This window comes from Castor canadensis, chromosome X, assembly GCF_047511655.1.
Source record: "Castor canadensis chromosome X, mCasCan1.hap1v2, whole genome shotgun sequence".
Lineage (NCBI taxonomy): Eukaryota > Metazoa > Chordata > Mammalia > Rodentia > Castoridae > Castor > Castor canadensis.
The window spans coordinates 810,802-827,076 of NC_133405.1; the positions used below are offsets into that span (position 1 = coordinate 810,802).

General features: G+C 40.3%; 1 protein-coding gene across 3 annotated transcripts in view; it reads left to right on the forward strand.

Annotated features, from left to right (window-relative positions):
* The window catches only part of Gab3 (GRB2 associated binding protein 3), a 65,726-nt gene that overhangs the window by 23,771 nt on the left and 25,680 nt on the right, over positions 1-16,275 (forward strand). For 2 of the 3 annotated variants that reach the window (XM_074062621.1, XM_074062620.1), the window contains exons 2-4: positions 7,423-7,726; positions 13,063-13,279; positions 13,802-14,283. In XM_074062621.1, coding sequence (XP_073918722.1) covers positions 7,423-7,726; positions 13,063-13,279; positions 13,802-14,283 — 1,003 coding nt within the window. Of the gene's footprint in view, positions 1-7,422; positions 7,727-13,059; positions 13,280-13,801; positions 14,284-16,275 lie in introns of all 3 variants that reach the window. The other variant, XM_020167775.2, reaches the window with a different exon arrangement.

The window sequence follows — 16,275 nt, forward strand, 5'->3', positions numbered from 1 at the left end:
GTTTTGCTTTTTCAGCCTGAGTTGGAAAGCTTGGCCATGGAGGCAGGTTGCTGACCCATCCTGTGCACATGTGAAGGAAATGATTTCATAGCTTAGGGATTTCACCACTGCAGAGGGGGCAGGGGGCCAATCCTGTTGAAACAAAGGGACAGCAACCGCTTTTGCCAGAAAAGCAGTTTAAATCAGAGTTGTCTCTTTATAGCCTCAGAGACTTTCAGGGTGTTTCTCAGTTCATTTCAGTGTCTTTCAACAATGGTTACAACCCAGACAGGACACTTCCATGTTATTGAAATGAATTCTAGAGCCAAACAAGTGAAACTCGTTAGAACCTGGCCAGGTTTATTTTATTATGCAAGTAAAATTGTAAAGTACAGGAATAAAGTGCTCAACTCCAGCCTTGACAGCCCATGCTACAAATTGATAACTACTCCTGCTATGCGTGCTCTGGAAAGTTATTAGCAGGTCACTCTCACACCCAGCTTTGATTGAAAACAACATGCTGTGATGTCTGGATAGAGAACTACAGAACTTCCTGGTACTGGGCCAGGCATGGTGGCACAGTAATTCCAGCTACTTGGGAGGCTGGCCCAGGCAAAAGCGCTAGACCCCGCCTGAAAAACAAATTTAAAAAGTAAGCCATGGGCATGGCTAAAGTGGTAGAATTCTTGCCTGTGAGGCCTTGAGTTCAATCCCCAGTACTGCCAAAAAAAAAATGAAAAGAAAGAAAGAAAACCTGGTACTAAGCCTTGCTTGACAGCCAAAGTTCAAGCTTAGAGACCATTATCTATCTGGATCACTATTGCATCCCCAGCTCCTAGCAGAAAGTGCGTGATGAGCAAATCCTGGAGATTATGTTATAAACCCACAAACCAGTCATATTTCTCAAGAGTAGTATTTAAAACTCAGGTCTATAGCATCGTGAAATCATGTGTGGAATTCATTCATTTAATAAGTGTTTGCTGAGCAGCTATTCTGTGCCAAGCCCTACTAGGCCCAGAGAACAAAGCAGTGAACAAAACAGAAAATACACAAGAGGTAATATGTAGGAAATTAAAGTATGGTGATGTGGTATTAATCATATACCTTTGGAGCTAGCCAGGGGGGCAACAAGATCTGATTTATGATTTTAAAAGGTCATAGACTTCTCTACTGAGAATGGATTTATGAGGGAATTTGAGAGTGGATATAGGAAGATGAGAGGCTGTTTCAATTACCCATATGAGAGAGAATAGCAACTTGGACTAGGGTATTTGTGGGGCAGGAGTGGTTCACAGACGTAAGTGGATTGAAAAGCAATATGTTTTAAAGTAGAGGCAACAGAACTTCTTAATGTTTTGGATGTGAAGAGTGGAAGAAAAGGTCACCCCAAGGTTTCTGTATTTCAGAAATTGAGTAAAGAATGGTGCCATTTACTGAGATACTAGAAAGCTGGGAGAGGAGTGAGTGTGAGACATGAAATTGAAACCATTTTCAGCCATGTTAAGCTTGAGATACATAAGTAGAGATGTCAGTTAGTTGGTTGGAACTATAATTTTATAAATCACCATCAATAAATTGTACTTAAGGGAAATGACAGCGAATGAAGTCAAAAAGGGAGCGTATGTTTAGATCTCATCCTTATGCATCTCAATCTGAAGAGGTACTTGTTAAAAGTGCATATTTCTTGGTCCCAAGCAAGGCTGATGAATTAGGATCTCTGAAAGTGAGATCCAGGAATGTGCATTTTCAACAGCTACCTGGGTGATTTCATTTATCCTTTTCCCTTTGTGCTTGAGATTTACTGAGCACTTCTTCAGTGACTAAGATGTTGTTATGCCCATCTAATAAATTTTTCATGTCGGCTATTGTATTTTTACTTCCACAAGTTCCACTTTTTCTTATCTGCTTCTTCCACTTCTCTCATTATGTACATGTTTTCCTTTAAATCCCAAATAGTAATAGCTGTTTTAAAGTTGTCTGCTTGTTTCATCATCTTTGTCACTTTTAGGTCTCTTTCTAATGACTTTTGGTAATATTTTTGGATGACATACATTAAAAATACTATATTGTTGAGAGTATTGATTTTGTTTTCTTCTTCTAGAGTTTGTTCAGTAATTTGCAGTCAGTTTGATCGTTCCAAGTCTTCTTTTAAATTTTTCTTAGGTCAGGTCTAAAGTAGCCTGTACTCCTACTTTAGTCCTACTCATCCTTCTAAGGTGTAAGTAGCCTTTTTAGAATCTCCACTGAATGCTTCACGCCTCTCCATTCTGGCAGATCAGAAATCAAAACATCTCCTGACTGTATATGAACTCTGATAGTTACTCATTTTGTGAGTCTCCAGTAGTTGTTTTTGGATTTGTCTCATGGGATTTTATTCTACCCATGTACATGTTTCTATTGAGCTGAAGTCTCATGGGAGAACCTCTTTATCTATATAGTTCCATCTTCTCTAGTCTCGTTTTCTGCAAATTCTAGCCACTCAAAACTCTAATATCTATTTTCTCAATCCTGCAAGATTGCTGGGTCCAAAAAAAGTGCTTATAGGCTGAAAGCCAGGATGATCATAGGGTTTACCTCTTTTGCTTCCCTTCTCATAGAGATCACACCCCTGCACTGACTGCCATCCAGTGCCTGAAAGCAGTTTGCTTCATATATTTATTTGGACTACTTTTCTAGTTTTGTGAGTAGCAGGCAAGTTCAGTGCCAGGTACACCACTAAGGCTAGAAATGGAAGCTCTTCCAGGTAATTCAGATATATACTAAGGTCTAGGGAATGTAAAAGTTTGCTATGGCTTCTGCAACAAACTACCACAGTCTAGGTTGTTTAAACAACAGAAATTTATTGCTCCACAATTACGTAGGTCTAGAAGTCTGAAACCAAGGTGTCAGCAGAGTTGGTTCCTTCTGAAGACTGTGAAGGAAATGTGCTCTAGGCCTCTCTCCTTGACTTGTAGATGGCAGTCCCTGTGTCTCTTCACAATGGTTCTTTCTATGCAGCATTGTGTCCCAATTTTCCCTTTTTATAAGGACATCAGCCATACATGATTAAGGCCTACCTTAATGACCTTGCTTTAATTTGGCAAAGACCCTATTTCCTAATAAAGTCATATTGTGAGGTACTTAAGGGGTATGACCACAACATATGAATTTGGGTAGGGAAATACAGTTCAGCCTGTAACAGGTAAGTTTAGATTCAAGTTTCAGTCCTTATTCTATGGGAAGTGTCCTTTGCCATAACACAGGACCCACCTCAGCCTTATAGGCACTTCCATCATTGTTTACTCTGATTTGTCTCTCTCAATTAAGAGAGAAACTAGGAGGTGGTCATAAACTGTGAAATCAGCAAGTTGGATTGTTTTCAGAAGAGAACAATGTATAATGTTTACTTTCAGAAGGATGAGATTCAATTATTCCCATAATAATTCCATAAAAACTAACAGGCACATAAGTTAGACATATCTTTCTAAGAGGAGTTCAGTTTAACCTCACTCAGATTCTACAAACAAGCACACTTTTCCACACGGTTACAGGATGTGACAGGTTTTTGTTGTTGGAGATGAGAGTGGTGGGGTGGTAATGAGTCAGCTTGGTGGCTGTGGCAGGAAAGGCTGATGGGAAATGGATCTTTTGCTGGTCAGAGCTGGAAAAGCCCTCAGAGCTCATCATCTAACAGTGAGGGGGATGTGGGCTCCAGAAGGAGAGAAACAGGCTCTCTAGGGAAAGTGGTACCATGTGCCACGGGTGTCAACAATCACATTGTCATTGTGTAAGTGACTTTCAAATTGATAATGTTTTGCCATCTGTGTTGTATTGGTTCACCACAATTATACCATAAAGAGGGTTAGGGCAGGGTTGGTTATCTCCATTTATAGATGATAGGACTGAGGTTTGCAGAAGTTAAGTTGCTTGCTTAAGGTCACACAGAAAGCCAAAGGAAGCTCAAAATTCAAATGCAGGTCTCCTGAGTTTTAGTTCACCACTCCTCTTTGCACTCCATTTATGAGTTATGGTTGTAGGTATTTGCATAGTGATTCTGCTTTCTAGATTCACTTGACACAGGCTTATCTTCACTTCTATCATTAATTGCAGACCTCTTTTCCATCTTGGCTCCTCAAGTTGCTCACAACCTGCCTAGTAGAGAGGGCCAAGGGGAGAAGGAGGAGTACAGCACCACCACTTTCAGCCAGCCATCCTGTACTTATAAAATATAAGCATCTCAGAGTGGGAGGTGGCTCAAGTGGTAGAGTGCTTGCGTAACAAGCATAGGTCCTGAGTGCAGTCCCCTGTACCATGAAACTCTACTTACTGCTTTCCCAGTAAGCAGAACTCCTTCTTTTTAAAGGTGCTAGATATGGCAAGCTTTCTACCATTGAGCTACATCCTCAGCCCAGAGGCTCCTTTGTCTTGATAATAACCTCCTCTTTTCCCCATAACTACCTATTCTCTTGACTTGTCTAGAAATCTCTTCTTCGCATTTTTTATGTTTTTATCAATCAAATGACTTATCTCCTGGACACACTTTTAAAATTTTGATATATCTTTAAAGTCTCATTTAATCTATAAATCACTCCTCTGTTGTGTTATTTTTCTTTAATTTTAAAAATAAATTTTATTGTATATATTTGAGGTTTATGACACAATATGCCTAGTGAGGCATATTATCATGTCATCTCACATAGTCACTTTGTGACAAGAGTAGCTAAAATTTACTTATTTAATAAAAATATACCTATACAATAATTTTTTACTGTAGAGTCATGCTGTACATTAGGTATCTAGACTTTTTCATCCTACCTGTCTTCTTTGTATTATTGGATGTATGTCTCCCTATTTCCTCCTGAGCCTCACCCTTGGTAACCAGTGTATTATTATCTCTGTGTATTAGACTTTTTAACAAAAAGATTCCACATATAAGTGAGATCATACAATGTTTTTCTTTTTGTGTCTTATCTCACCTGGCATAACATTCTCCAGGTACGTCCAGGTTGTAGCAAATGTCAGAATCTCTTTCTTTTTTCAGGTTGAATTGTACTCCACTGTGTATATATACATTTTCTTTATCCATTCACCCACTGATGGACACTTAGGTCATTTCCATATCTTAGCTATCGTGAATAATGATGGAGTGAACATGGTAGTAAAGATATCTCTATAAGGATTTTGTCTCCTTTGGGTAGATTTCTGGGTCATATGATAGTTCTAGTTTTAATTTCTTAATGCTGTACTAATTGAAATCGCCACCAGCACTATACAAGGGTACTCTTTTGTCCACACTTTTGTCAGTAATTGTTCTCTCTTGTCTTTTTGGTAATAGACATCCTAATGGGTATGAAGCAATACCTTATTGTAGTTTCAATTTGCATGTTCCTGATTATTAGTCATGTTGAGAGTTTTTCATATAGCTGTTGGCCATTTGTATGTCTTCTTTGTAAATATTTCTGTTCAGATCTTTGTCCATTTTTAAATTGGTTTATTTGGTTTTCATCAACAAGTTATAAAAGTTCTTTATAAGTTTTGGATATTAACACCTTATCAGATATGTTTGCAAATATTTTTTTTCACAGTTCATAGGTTGCTGTTTCTTTTTTTTTTCTTATCATTTATCCACTCAGAAACCTGGTTTTTGACTTATTTAGCAAATAATTCTAATGACACATTATTTCTGTTTTTGCATAATTATAGATCTTGGGTAAAGATTTAAAAACTTAAGAGAGGCTATGATCTAATTTTGGTTTAGTATCAAGACTGTATTACATTCTATTCAAGTTACTGTGTGACTTTTTTTTCCTTTCTTCCTTCATGACTGCCTTCCAGCCTGCTGAAGGACTTAAATAAAATGTTGTGCCTTTTCCAGCTTGATGTCTTTATATGTGCCCATCCCTCTGCCCTGCTTCAGTCTCACCTCAGCCACCACTTCTTCCTGGAGCCTCCCCAGATCACTGATCTGACAGAGATGTCTCTCTTGTGTATTCCCTTAGCATCTTGGTTTTCTCTTATCATAGCACTTATCACACTGAATGTAATTATCTGATTATCCATCAGCTTGCTTCCTCTGCTGCCTACAAGACTTGCTCAACTTGGGTTCCACAGTTTCTGCAGTGTCCATCATATTAGTATTACTTGTTGAATGAATTAAATTCAAACTTATCTGTGTCATTATCCTTTTGCATTAAGGACAGTTAACATGAAACTTGTTTCTGTGCTCAGTTTGACTTCCTCTTTTGGAACCATTTTTTGAGAAGTGCAATAAAGTTCCTCTTCACATTTCTCCACCAAAGTGGCCTTTGGAAAGTTTGGGGTACTCCTCAGAGGGCACACATGATATTATCCCATCCTTTGTTTGCCCTACTTAATGCTAAAAGCTCAAGTTTCCCATGCCCTGTGTTCCAAACCCAGAGTGAGACTTGAGCTCCTCTCATCTTTAGAGTTCCACTTCCATGCAATACCATGTTTTCACAACAGGAGTTTATTGAGTCCTCCATTTTTCTCTGTGCCCTAGGTCATCCCCATGAGCATACAAACATGCTAGTATTTCCCCTGTCTAAAATCACAATCACACTGCCTTATCCATCTCCTGAGAACCAAATCTTTCCTAAGAGCTTTGTATGCCTGTAAAGGCAGAACCAAGCTAGGGTTCACCTGCCTCAACCAAACCTGTAGGGGCTGCCCTACTTTTGCTTCTGCCCCTTGTCACAGTCTCAAAAGGGGCTTTTAGTTTGAGGCATACTTGTGGGTCTTCTGTGATAATTGGGCTTCACTTTAGCTTTTCAGCATTTCTTTGGATTCTCTGCTACCTCAATCTCATGTTACTGAGCAGGGAAGGAGATGAGAACACTCCAAAAGGTGGCTTTTCCTTTTTTCCTGGCCTCGTGGTCAGAGCTGATGGGCTTGTAAAAGTGTCAGGCATAATGAAGTTAGAGATATAAAAGACTTCCTGTCCCATTGGTCCCTTGGCAGAACCACACTTCCGGCTGTCACACATGCCACTGCATAGGAGACAAAACCGCAGAGCTATAAATCTCTCTTTGCCAACTATAACATTGAGAATCTCTTGTGTAAGGAAGTTCCCACTGTCAGCCCATTACCCTCTCTGTGTTCAATTTCCAACTGAAGCTAGTGCCACAGTTCCCTGCAGCAGAAAGTAAGAATGCACTATACACATGGGCTGGCCTAGTGGCATGGAATGAGTAAGTGGTATCTAAATGTATGAAGACAGGGAACTCAAAGAGGTTCCCCACTTCCTTTTCCAAACTGTGGGTTTGAATCACATTACTAGACTCCACAATAGTGACCCATCCTTTTCATCGTACAATAAAACAGTCTTGAAGATGGTGCACTTGATGGTGCTTCTTCTTTCCTTACGTCATGACATAAGGTTCTTGGAAGAGCCTGAGAAGCAAGAGCACTTGCTCCAATAACTGCATGTTGAATTGCCTTCTGCAGGCCTGGCGCAAGCGCTGGTTTGTCCTCCGGCGGGGTCGCATGAGTGGCAACCCTGATGTCTTGGAGTACTACCGGAACAAGCACTCCAACAAGCCCATCCGCGTGATAGACCTCAGTGAATGTGCTGTATGGAGGCATGCAGGCCCTGGCTTTGTTCGGAAGGAATTTCAGAACCATTTCGTATTCATTGTCAAGACCACTTCCCGTACATTCTACCTGGTGGCCAAGACTGAGGAAGAAATGCAGGTGTGGGTGCGCAGCATTAGTCAGGTCTGCAACCTCAGTCACCTGGAGGATTGTGCAGGTAAGAGCATAGCTGGACCTCCTGTGTGCTAAGGGTGTTGTGCCTGCACTGGACAGCTACCGCAGAAAAATGGTGCAATGTGCCAAACCTGCCTCATTGAACGTATTTTGGCAGGCTAATTTACATCAGAGCTAATTCACTAAATGCAGTACAGTACTGTATGCAAATTGACATGTTGACATAGTTCACCTCATTCTATGATTCAAGCCCAAATATGGAAGAACAGGATCCATGCACACACTTAGTGCTTCAGATCTCTGCAGGGGAAATAAGCTGTAAATTTGCTTTAGGCTGCTTCTGGGCCATAGCAACAATTGACTCAATTTCTCTCTGTTTCTCTATCTGTCCCTATCTCTCTGCTCTCTCTGCCTCTCTCTGTCTCTTTGTCTGTCTCTCTCTCTCCTCTCTCTCTCTCTCTCTCTCACACACACACACACACACTACACTACTTTTCCTATGTAATATGCCAGATGTATTATAAGCTAGGGCTACAATTCACGTCCCTTCATGGATTTTGTTCTTGATCCCTGACATTATTGCACTGTACTCTGACCCTCCAAATATGGAATCTTTAATCTTATTTCTTTTTAGTCTCTGACTCTAGTAGATAAAACCTTACCCCTAAATCTGGTCTACAGTTGCTTCAACATTTCAATAGGTACTCTGTTTTTCACAACCTAATACTGAAATGTCCACATTAACACTAGGTGGTGATGTGGAGCCAGACTTGCATCTCTCTCTAGAACAGACATGACTGTGCTTCCTGAGGACAGAGTCCTTTCCTTCTCATGAGCCAGCAAAGCTTATTAGCAAGACTTTTCAGTAACGTGCACAGTAATTCTATTCTGGCTAGATTCTAATATCATGCAAACCAAGCAGAATCCTTCCTGACCAACTCCAGTCCTGCTGCTGACTCTTCACCATCCTACTCTCTGCTTTCAGCCCAAATCAGATACATATTCCTGTATCAAGTTATATATCATCTTTGTTTCTTTCCTCATCTAAGAGTTATCCCAAAACATATATAAACATTATGTTATCCCAATAATCCAAGAGGAACAAGAATGAGTAAGGCAACCAGATAAAAACCAGAAATCACTGCCTTGGCATGAAGTTTTAATAATCCAGGAAACTCCCTACAACTTCTTTCATTCCCTCAGTTTTCAGGAGAATGTAAAGGCAGAGTCCTTTTCAGAAAACCACACCAGAAAGGCTTTCTTATGGCTTTTCACATACAGTAGCTTTATCTACAGAGGATACATTCCAGACATGGCCTGGTGGATTCCTAAAGCCTCAGCTAGTACCAAAACCTGTGTATAATGGTATTTATATATAAAATTGTATAATTATAACTACCATTGTATAAATGGTTACTAATATAATATTTCCCTAAATATACATACACAAGCTTAATGGCTTTTTCATCTTAACTAAGCACTTACCATACACTATGACCAAGACCATAACTTTTTCAGTTTGAGGGGTGACAGTAAAACTGTAACAAATTTATTTTTCCTTCACAGTTTCACACATAGAAGGCTCATTCTTACTGTCAATCTTGCAACCTCAGCATGGGATTTTTTTCTTGTTTAAGTCAAAAAACTTTCAACTTTTTACTAAAGAAAATACTTTATGGCTTCTCTTTTGCATATCCAAATTGCTAGCATCATTACTTTTGCACTAGAAGAACATTATTAAGAAAAATAAGGGTTACTTGAAAATAATCACTGTGATACCATGACAGTCAATTTCATAATCAGGAGGGCTATCAAGTGACTAATGGATGGGTAGTGTATGCAGTGTGAATACACTGGACAAAGACAGCACAGTGTGGATAACCTGCAACTTAAAACTAATGAACTGTTAATTTCTGGAATTTTCCATTTCAAATTTCCAGACCATGGTTGATTGTAGGTAGCTGAAATCAAGAAAAGTGAAAAGGGAGAATGACTGTATAATGTCTCCAGCAACCACACAGTAGTCAACACATTGTGTGTGTGTACCTTGGGCAGGAGCTCTGTTAAAATGCTTCTGCACATTAATTTGTCATATTCCCATACTGGTTCAATGGCATCTACAGTATTATTATCTCCACTTTACAGAGAAGGAAACTGGAATAAGGCAGGTGGCAACTTGCCCAAGATAAGGATTGGCAGGTAGTAGAGTCTAGACTTGAACCTAGGCAGTTTAGAGTCATTCTGACTCAGGAATTCTGTACTGTCAACTTGGTTCAAAGGAGAAATAAAATCAGGCTGATCTGGACTTCTCATGGTTCCTGATCCAAATTCATTTTTAGGGCCATGTTCTTGGGTGATGGGGAGACTATTAGTCTTCTTCAGAAACATGGATTTTTCCAGCGATCACAACAAACTGTTTCTTTCCTTCTCTTTACTTATAACAATCTTTAACATTATTCATTAGTTATGTGTTATTTGTATCACTCTTCTTCTAGACTATAAACTCCAATAAGGGCAGGGTCTCTGTCTCAGCTACATCATCAAGTTAGAACAATTCTGAACATATAGTGGATGTAATACTAGGTTCTATATAGACATAAATAGACATGCATACTTATATACATATATACATACATATATATGAATAATACTATGCTATTCATTGCTTTGACAAATAGCTGAGAAAAACAAAGAGGAAAGATTTATTTGGGCTCATGGTTTCAGTCCATTGTTGGCTTACTCCGTTACTGTAGGTTTATGATGAGACAGAACATCATGGCAGCAAGAGCACGTGGTGGAGCCTGTGCTCACAGGCTTTCTCCTACTTCCTCTTTTGTTTTATCCAGGACCCCAGCCTATTACATGGTGCCACCCATATTTAGGGTGGGTCTTCCCCACTTACGCATCTCTAGAAATGCCCTCACACACTCACTAAGAAGTGTGCTTTACTAATCTCATAAGCGTGTCAATCCAGTTAAGTTGACAATCATGATTAACTAAGCACCCCTTGTCAAATTGATATGCAAATCCATCTCCTTAAACCATATCTAATTCCCAAATAAAGACAATAGCAAGGTCATAACTCCACACAACATGGTATAACTATCCTGTGTACAATTCAAACCACACTAATTCCTCAAAGTCTCAACAGTTTCAGCATTGCTCAAAAACCCAGTCTCTACAGAGGCTCAAGATAATCTCTTACCTGTGGGTCCCTGTAAAAATCAAGACAAAATTTACATACACCCAACATACAATGGCACAGAGTAAACATTCCCATTCCAAAATGGAGGAATAGAAGAATAGCAAGGAAAGATCAGACTAAAGCAAGACCAAAACCCAGCAGGGCAGGCATTCAATCCTGTAGGTCCATGTCCAACATCTAGGGAACAAGGTTTCATGATGTGAGCTCCAAAGGGCTTGGGCAGCCCTGCCCCTTACAGCTTTTCTTGCAGCAGCCCCTGTATTGTTTTTCCTGGGCTGACTCTGTACACTGCCTCTGACTGTTCTTGGCAGATGTTCCATGTTTCTGACATATCTAACCTTCCAGGGCCTGGGCCTTCACAGTTTCATGAATTGCCCTGCCATGGGCTTCTCCCAGGGAATCTAACCCTGCTACACATTGCTTGGCCTACCCAGGTTTTCCTTTGGAGTCTGGGTGGAAGCCTCTATGACCCTGCAACTCTTGGATTCTGCAAGCGTACACAGCCAACACCATGTGGATGACAACCATCTGTCAACCACCAGTTAAAGTGGTATTCAGGATCCTTTAGATACACAGTTGTAGTGACCTCTTGAGTGCTTGGGCAGTTGAACCCAGTAATGACTTCTCTTGTATGATCAGAGCATATCAGTTGCACTCCATTGTTAAGGGAAAGTCTTTCAAACAAGTTTATACTTTTACACTGTTGGCCCTGTGATGGATGAGAGCTCACTGATTCCTGAGGTGCCCATCTTTCCAATTGTCGTGGGGCAAAGGACTTGGTTTCTTTTTAGTGGTGCTAATCTCTTCAAAAAATGATGCCTTCCTTAGCCTCAACTTTATATGGGTTTTTCTGACCAAACTGCAAGTTTTTCAAATCTTTCTTCTCTGCTTTGTGCTACAAATTCTCACGGTAAGCTTGTCTAAAAGTAGCTGGCAGTAACCATGCCACAGCCATAACGCTCCTTCAAAATTTCCTCTTCCACCTCAATTAGTCTATCACTTTTAAACTCAGCCTCGTTCAAAGTCTCAGGGCATGTACAAAACACGGACAATCTCTGTGCCATAAAATAATATGAATAGCCTCTAGTCCAATTCACAAAAGTCATTCCCATCTGATATTTCATGATCACAATCTTTTCTGTCCTCATTCCTATATCATTCTGGTCTTCTCAGCACCCACCAGAGTCACCCATTAAGCTTTGCTTACAACATTCTAGGGTTTCTCTAGTTTGCATTTTCAAACATTTCCAAATTCCTCCCACAAAACAATTCCAAAGGCTTCTTGAAACACATTGTTATTTCTAGTGCCAGTTTTCTGTGTTAGTTTGTTTTGCTGGGACAAATACCTGAGAAAAACAATTTAGAAGGAGGAAAGATTTATACGTGCTCATAGTTTCAGAGGCTTCAATCCACAGTCAGTTAGCACCATTGCTTTGGGCCTGAGGCAAGACAAAACATCATGGTGGCAGGAGTATGTTGCAGAGGCTGCTAATTTCACAACAACTAGGCAGGAGACAGAGAGAGAGAGAGAGAGAGAGACCCATGACAAGAAATAGTCCCAAAGGACACAGTTCCAATAACCTACTTCCCTCCAGCCAGCCCACCTCCTACCACCTCTCAATAATGCCATCAAATTGGAATCCACAATCCATGATGTAATTGCAATTCTCATAATCTAATTATCTCTCAATGATTGAATCCACCAGATAGGGGCCAAGCCTTCCAACACATGAGCCTTTTGAGGGACACTTCATATCCAAACTAACATACATATATGCATATGTGCATCTGTAAGTATATACATATCAACTTTTTATGCATAAATACATATATATATATATATATATATGCATGTTTGTTCAGTGAGTGGACAATTATGCAGGGCTGCTGCTGAGGGCCATAAGGAAGCTGTGTGTAGACTATCTAAGTGCAGCTTTTCAGGCCAAGAATGCTTGTCTTTTTTTACTCTTAATTGATTCAACACTTCACTCTTGGAACACTGGCCTTCTTTCCCAGACATTGTTTATAGCTTGGGGAAATGGTCGCCTCCATCAGTACAAACACCAGCTGTGATTTGCATCTTCTATTTGGCTTTTTGCATGCTGTTTGAAAATTTTGAGTGAGTGTTATAACCATTCTTAAAACACTAACTTGGGAAATGATTTCTCCAGCAGATTCCATGGAAAGCCTCCCTCACATGCTCACCTCCCTCCAGCCATCTCCTGCCAGCTCCCTTCATACTGCCCATGCTGCCAGCTCAACCTTGGCAAGAGGTGACCTAAACACTAATACCATAGCCACTGAAGAAACCAGAAGTGAGTCAGAGTTTCTCTTCCTTCCTGATTATCTGGTTCTGTCCAACTGTGAGACTGGAAGACTGCACCATGCCAGGTATGCTTATGCCTGATATTGTCTGAGCTGGGCCTTCTAGCATGCTTTCCTATGTTCTCAGAACTCACACTGTCTCCTCCTGCATAGTTTGTTTCTGGTATGTGCTCAGTGTGCCTGACTAAATCAGTTGTTCAGCAAGAGTGTTTTCTAAGCGGGTGTGTCTGCTGTCACCTCTCTTCCTGCCAAGATCCTTCCAGTGATCTGGTGACAGATCACTATCAACCACTATGAAAGATGAAGCAGTATACTAAACAAAATGAGTCATGTATTTTTTGGCATTGTGGCTTTCATTTTTAGCCTTACATCTTCATATGCATCTGATGCTTATAGGATGAAAAAAATCAACAACCTTTTTCTTCCCCTATACCAATGGATTGGTGTAACTGAGGGTAGTAGAGGGAACACAGTTCCATAAGTAGAACAAAAAAGTGGTATTGGAGGAATGGGAATGAGGCTAGTATGGATTTTTTGGTGGGTGGATGGCTGCATAGCAGTCAAATTTATATGCTTCTCTTCCTTTAGTCTTCCCACCAGATGTGATAGCTGGTCAAACTCAGACCGCTCATTGGAACAGACTTCATCTGATGATGTTTTTGTTGAAGGCCTGCAGCCACTACCCTCCAGTAACTTGGTCCACCCCTCACGCCATGGGAATGGATCTCAGGAGATGCCTTCCATGAGGCCTCAGGCTGCTCTGATCTGGAATAGAGAAATCAATGGTCCATCCAGGGACCACTTGTGTTCTTCACCATTGTTGGAAACTTCCTTAAATCCCACTATTCATGTGGATAAAAACCAAGTTTCCTTGCCCTGTGGGGCAAAAGAACTAGACATTATATCCAACAGTCCACCTCCACGGCCCCCTAAGCCAAGGCATCTCTCTGAAAGGCGCCAAGATGAGCAGCTCTTATGGCATGGGTACAGAAGCAGCAAGAAGCCAGAATGCACTCTAGTGCCAAGAAGAATCTCTCTCTCTGGTTTAGATCACATGAGAACCTGGAAAGGTAAGTGTTAGATGTGATAATTCAGGTACAGAGAGAAGCCTGGACAAGGACTGCCCTTCCTGGCTCCTCTTCACACCTTGAATCCACATGAGGACTTCATTCATGTTCCTTGCTTAAATCAGTCCAGTCCTCCTGGTGGGGCTGGTTCCTTGATGAAAGCACAAAGCCTGAAGGCAGCACTCCCCTGCTCTTGAGTGACTCCACCCTTCCTTTACACCTGGCCACCAGAGATACTTAGGTTGCTATGGATGCTGCAGGAAACAGGAGCCCTGGCTCCTTGTGATGGGTTTGCCTATGTGTGTTCTTGCCCATGTAGTAGTCTCCCCACCTGAGACTGAGCTGCTAATGTTTGTTTGGAGTCACTCAGAGATACACTTGGCACAGAGGGTGATATCTTTTGATTCAGCTTGGCCCCATTCCCTCCCTTGACTCTCACATGCATAGTGAGCCCTGAAATTGTAGAGCATAGCTCCTTCTATTTTCTAACAATCCTATCAGCCTCACTCATCATTCCATCTGCTGCATTCTTTCCAGATTCTGTCTATACACTATTTATGTGGCTTTTTATCAAGCTGTGCCCATAAACATAATTGTAACCTACCCCATCAGTTTTGGTTCATGGGTCTCCTCATCTTTTTTGCCACGAGCTGACCAACCTAAGCATTTTACTCTTCTCTCTTATGTCAGCCAGTATGTCTCAGACAGACACAAAAATTAATTCATATTCTCTCTTTATATATCTATAGATGTATACATATATATATATGTAAAACAACTAATAATCCTTATCTAGTAAGGAAATATTTTTAAATAATTATTGAAAGTGTAAGGGATACAAATTTTTCAAATCTCTCATATGACTAGGAAATAAAATCACTCCAGCAAAGAGTGATGTGACTTCCATATGCATGTTGCTTCATGTGTGACAAAAAGGGAAACATTAAAGCAGGTAAGAAGATTTTAGAAAGTGAACTGAGTAAAACCAATAGAATAATAGAGTTTGAAAATGGATCGAAAATCTCTAAGAACAAAATAATTAAAATAAGTTGAAATTTCAAGACAAACACAAAACAGCCAAATTGTGTTCCTTCACAGTAAGGCAAACAAAAGTTAAAACTAATTAAAATAGAGATTTTGACCATAAAACAAAGACCAAAGTGACAGTGTTGAATAGAAAATGTGTCCAACAAAACAGAGGGAACATGTATAGCTTATTGTTCTGCCTTTCCCACTGAGCTCCGACTGGAACTGGTGTTCATACATAACTGCATAGTAGGCCACCTGGAGTGCCATCCAGAGATGTCACACCCTGTGATGTCTCTATGACTCTCCAGCACCCTTCTGTCATAAATGAGTGCTCTGTATGTGAGGGTCTGAGTCTAGGCTCTTTTTTCTATCACTAATTTCTCTCTCTCTCTCTCTCTCTCTCTCTCTCTCTCTCTCTCTCTCTCTTTGATATGACTGGAGTTTGAACTCAGGACTTCGCACTTGCAAACCAGGCACTCTACTGCTTGAATCACACCTCTAGTCAATTTTGCTCTGGGTTTTGGAAATGAGTTCTTGTGAACTATTTGCCCAGGCTGTCCACTGGAACCCAGCTCACACTCTTTTAATTAGTATGTATTTCTAGCTTAATATTCAGTGGAGGAAATTCTCTCACTTGTTTTTGAAGAGTGCCTTGCCGATTCTAGAGTCAGTTTTAGTCAATTGGTCAAATTTCAGATACAGATACTCAAATATGTGGGTGGTTTGAGCAGTATTGCATCATAGCTATAGATTAATTTGTGAAGATGTGATATCAAATATCCTTCCATTTATGTAGATCTTTTACAATTTAAAATATTTAATGGACAAAGATTGTATATGTTCAAGGTATATGATGTGATGATTGCATATTTATATACACTGTGTAATGATGATCATAAATTAGTTAGCACATACATCACCACTCATGCTGTATATTAGATCCCCAGAACTAGCTCCTCTTACAGT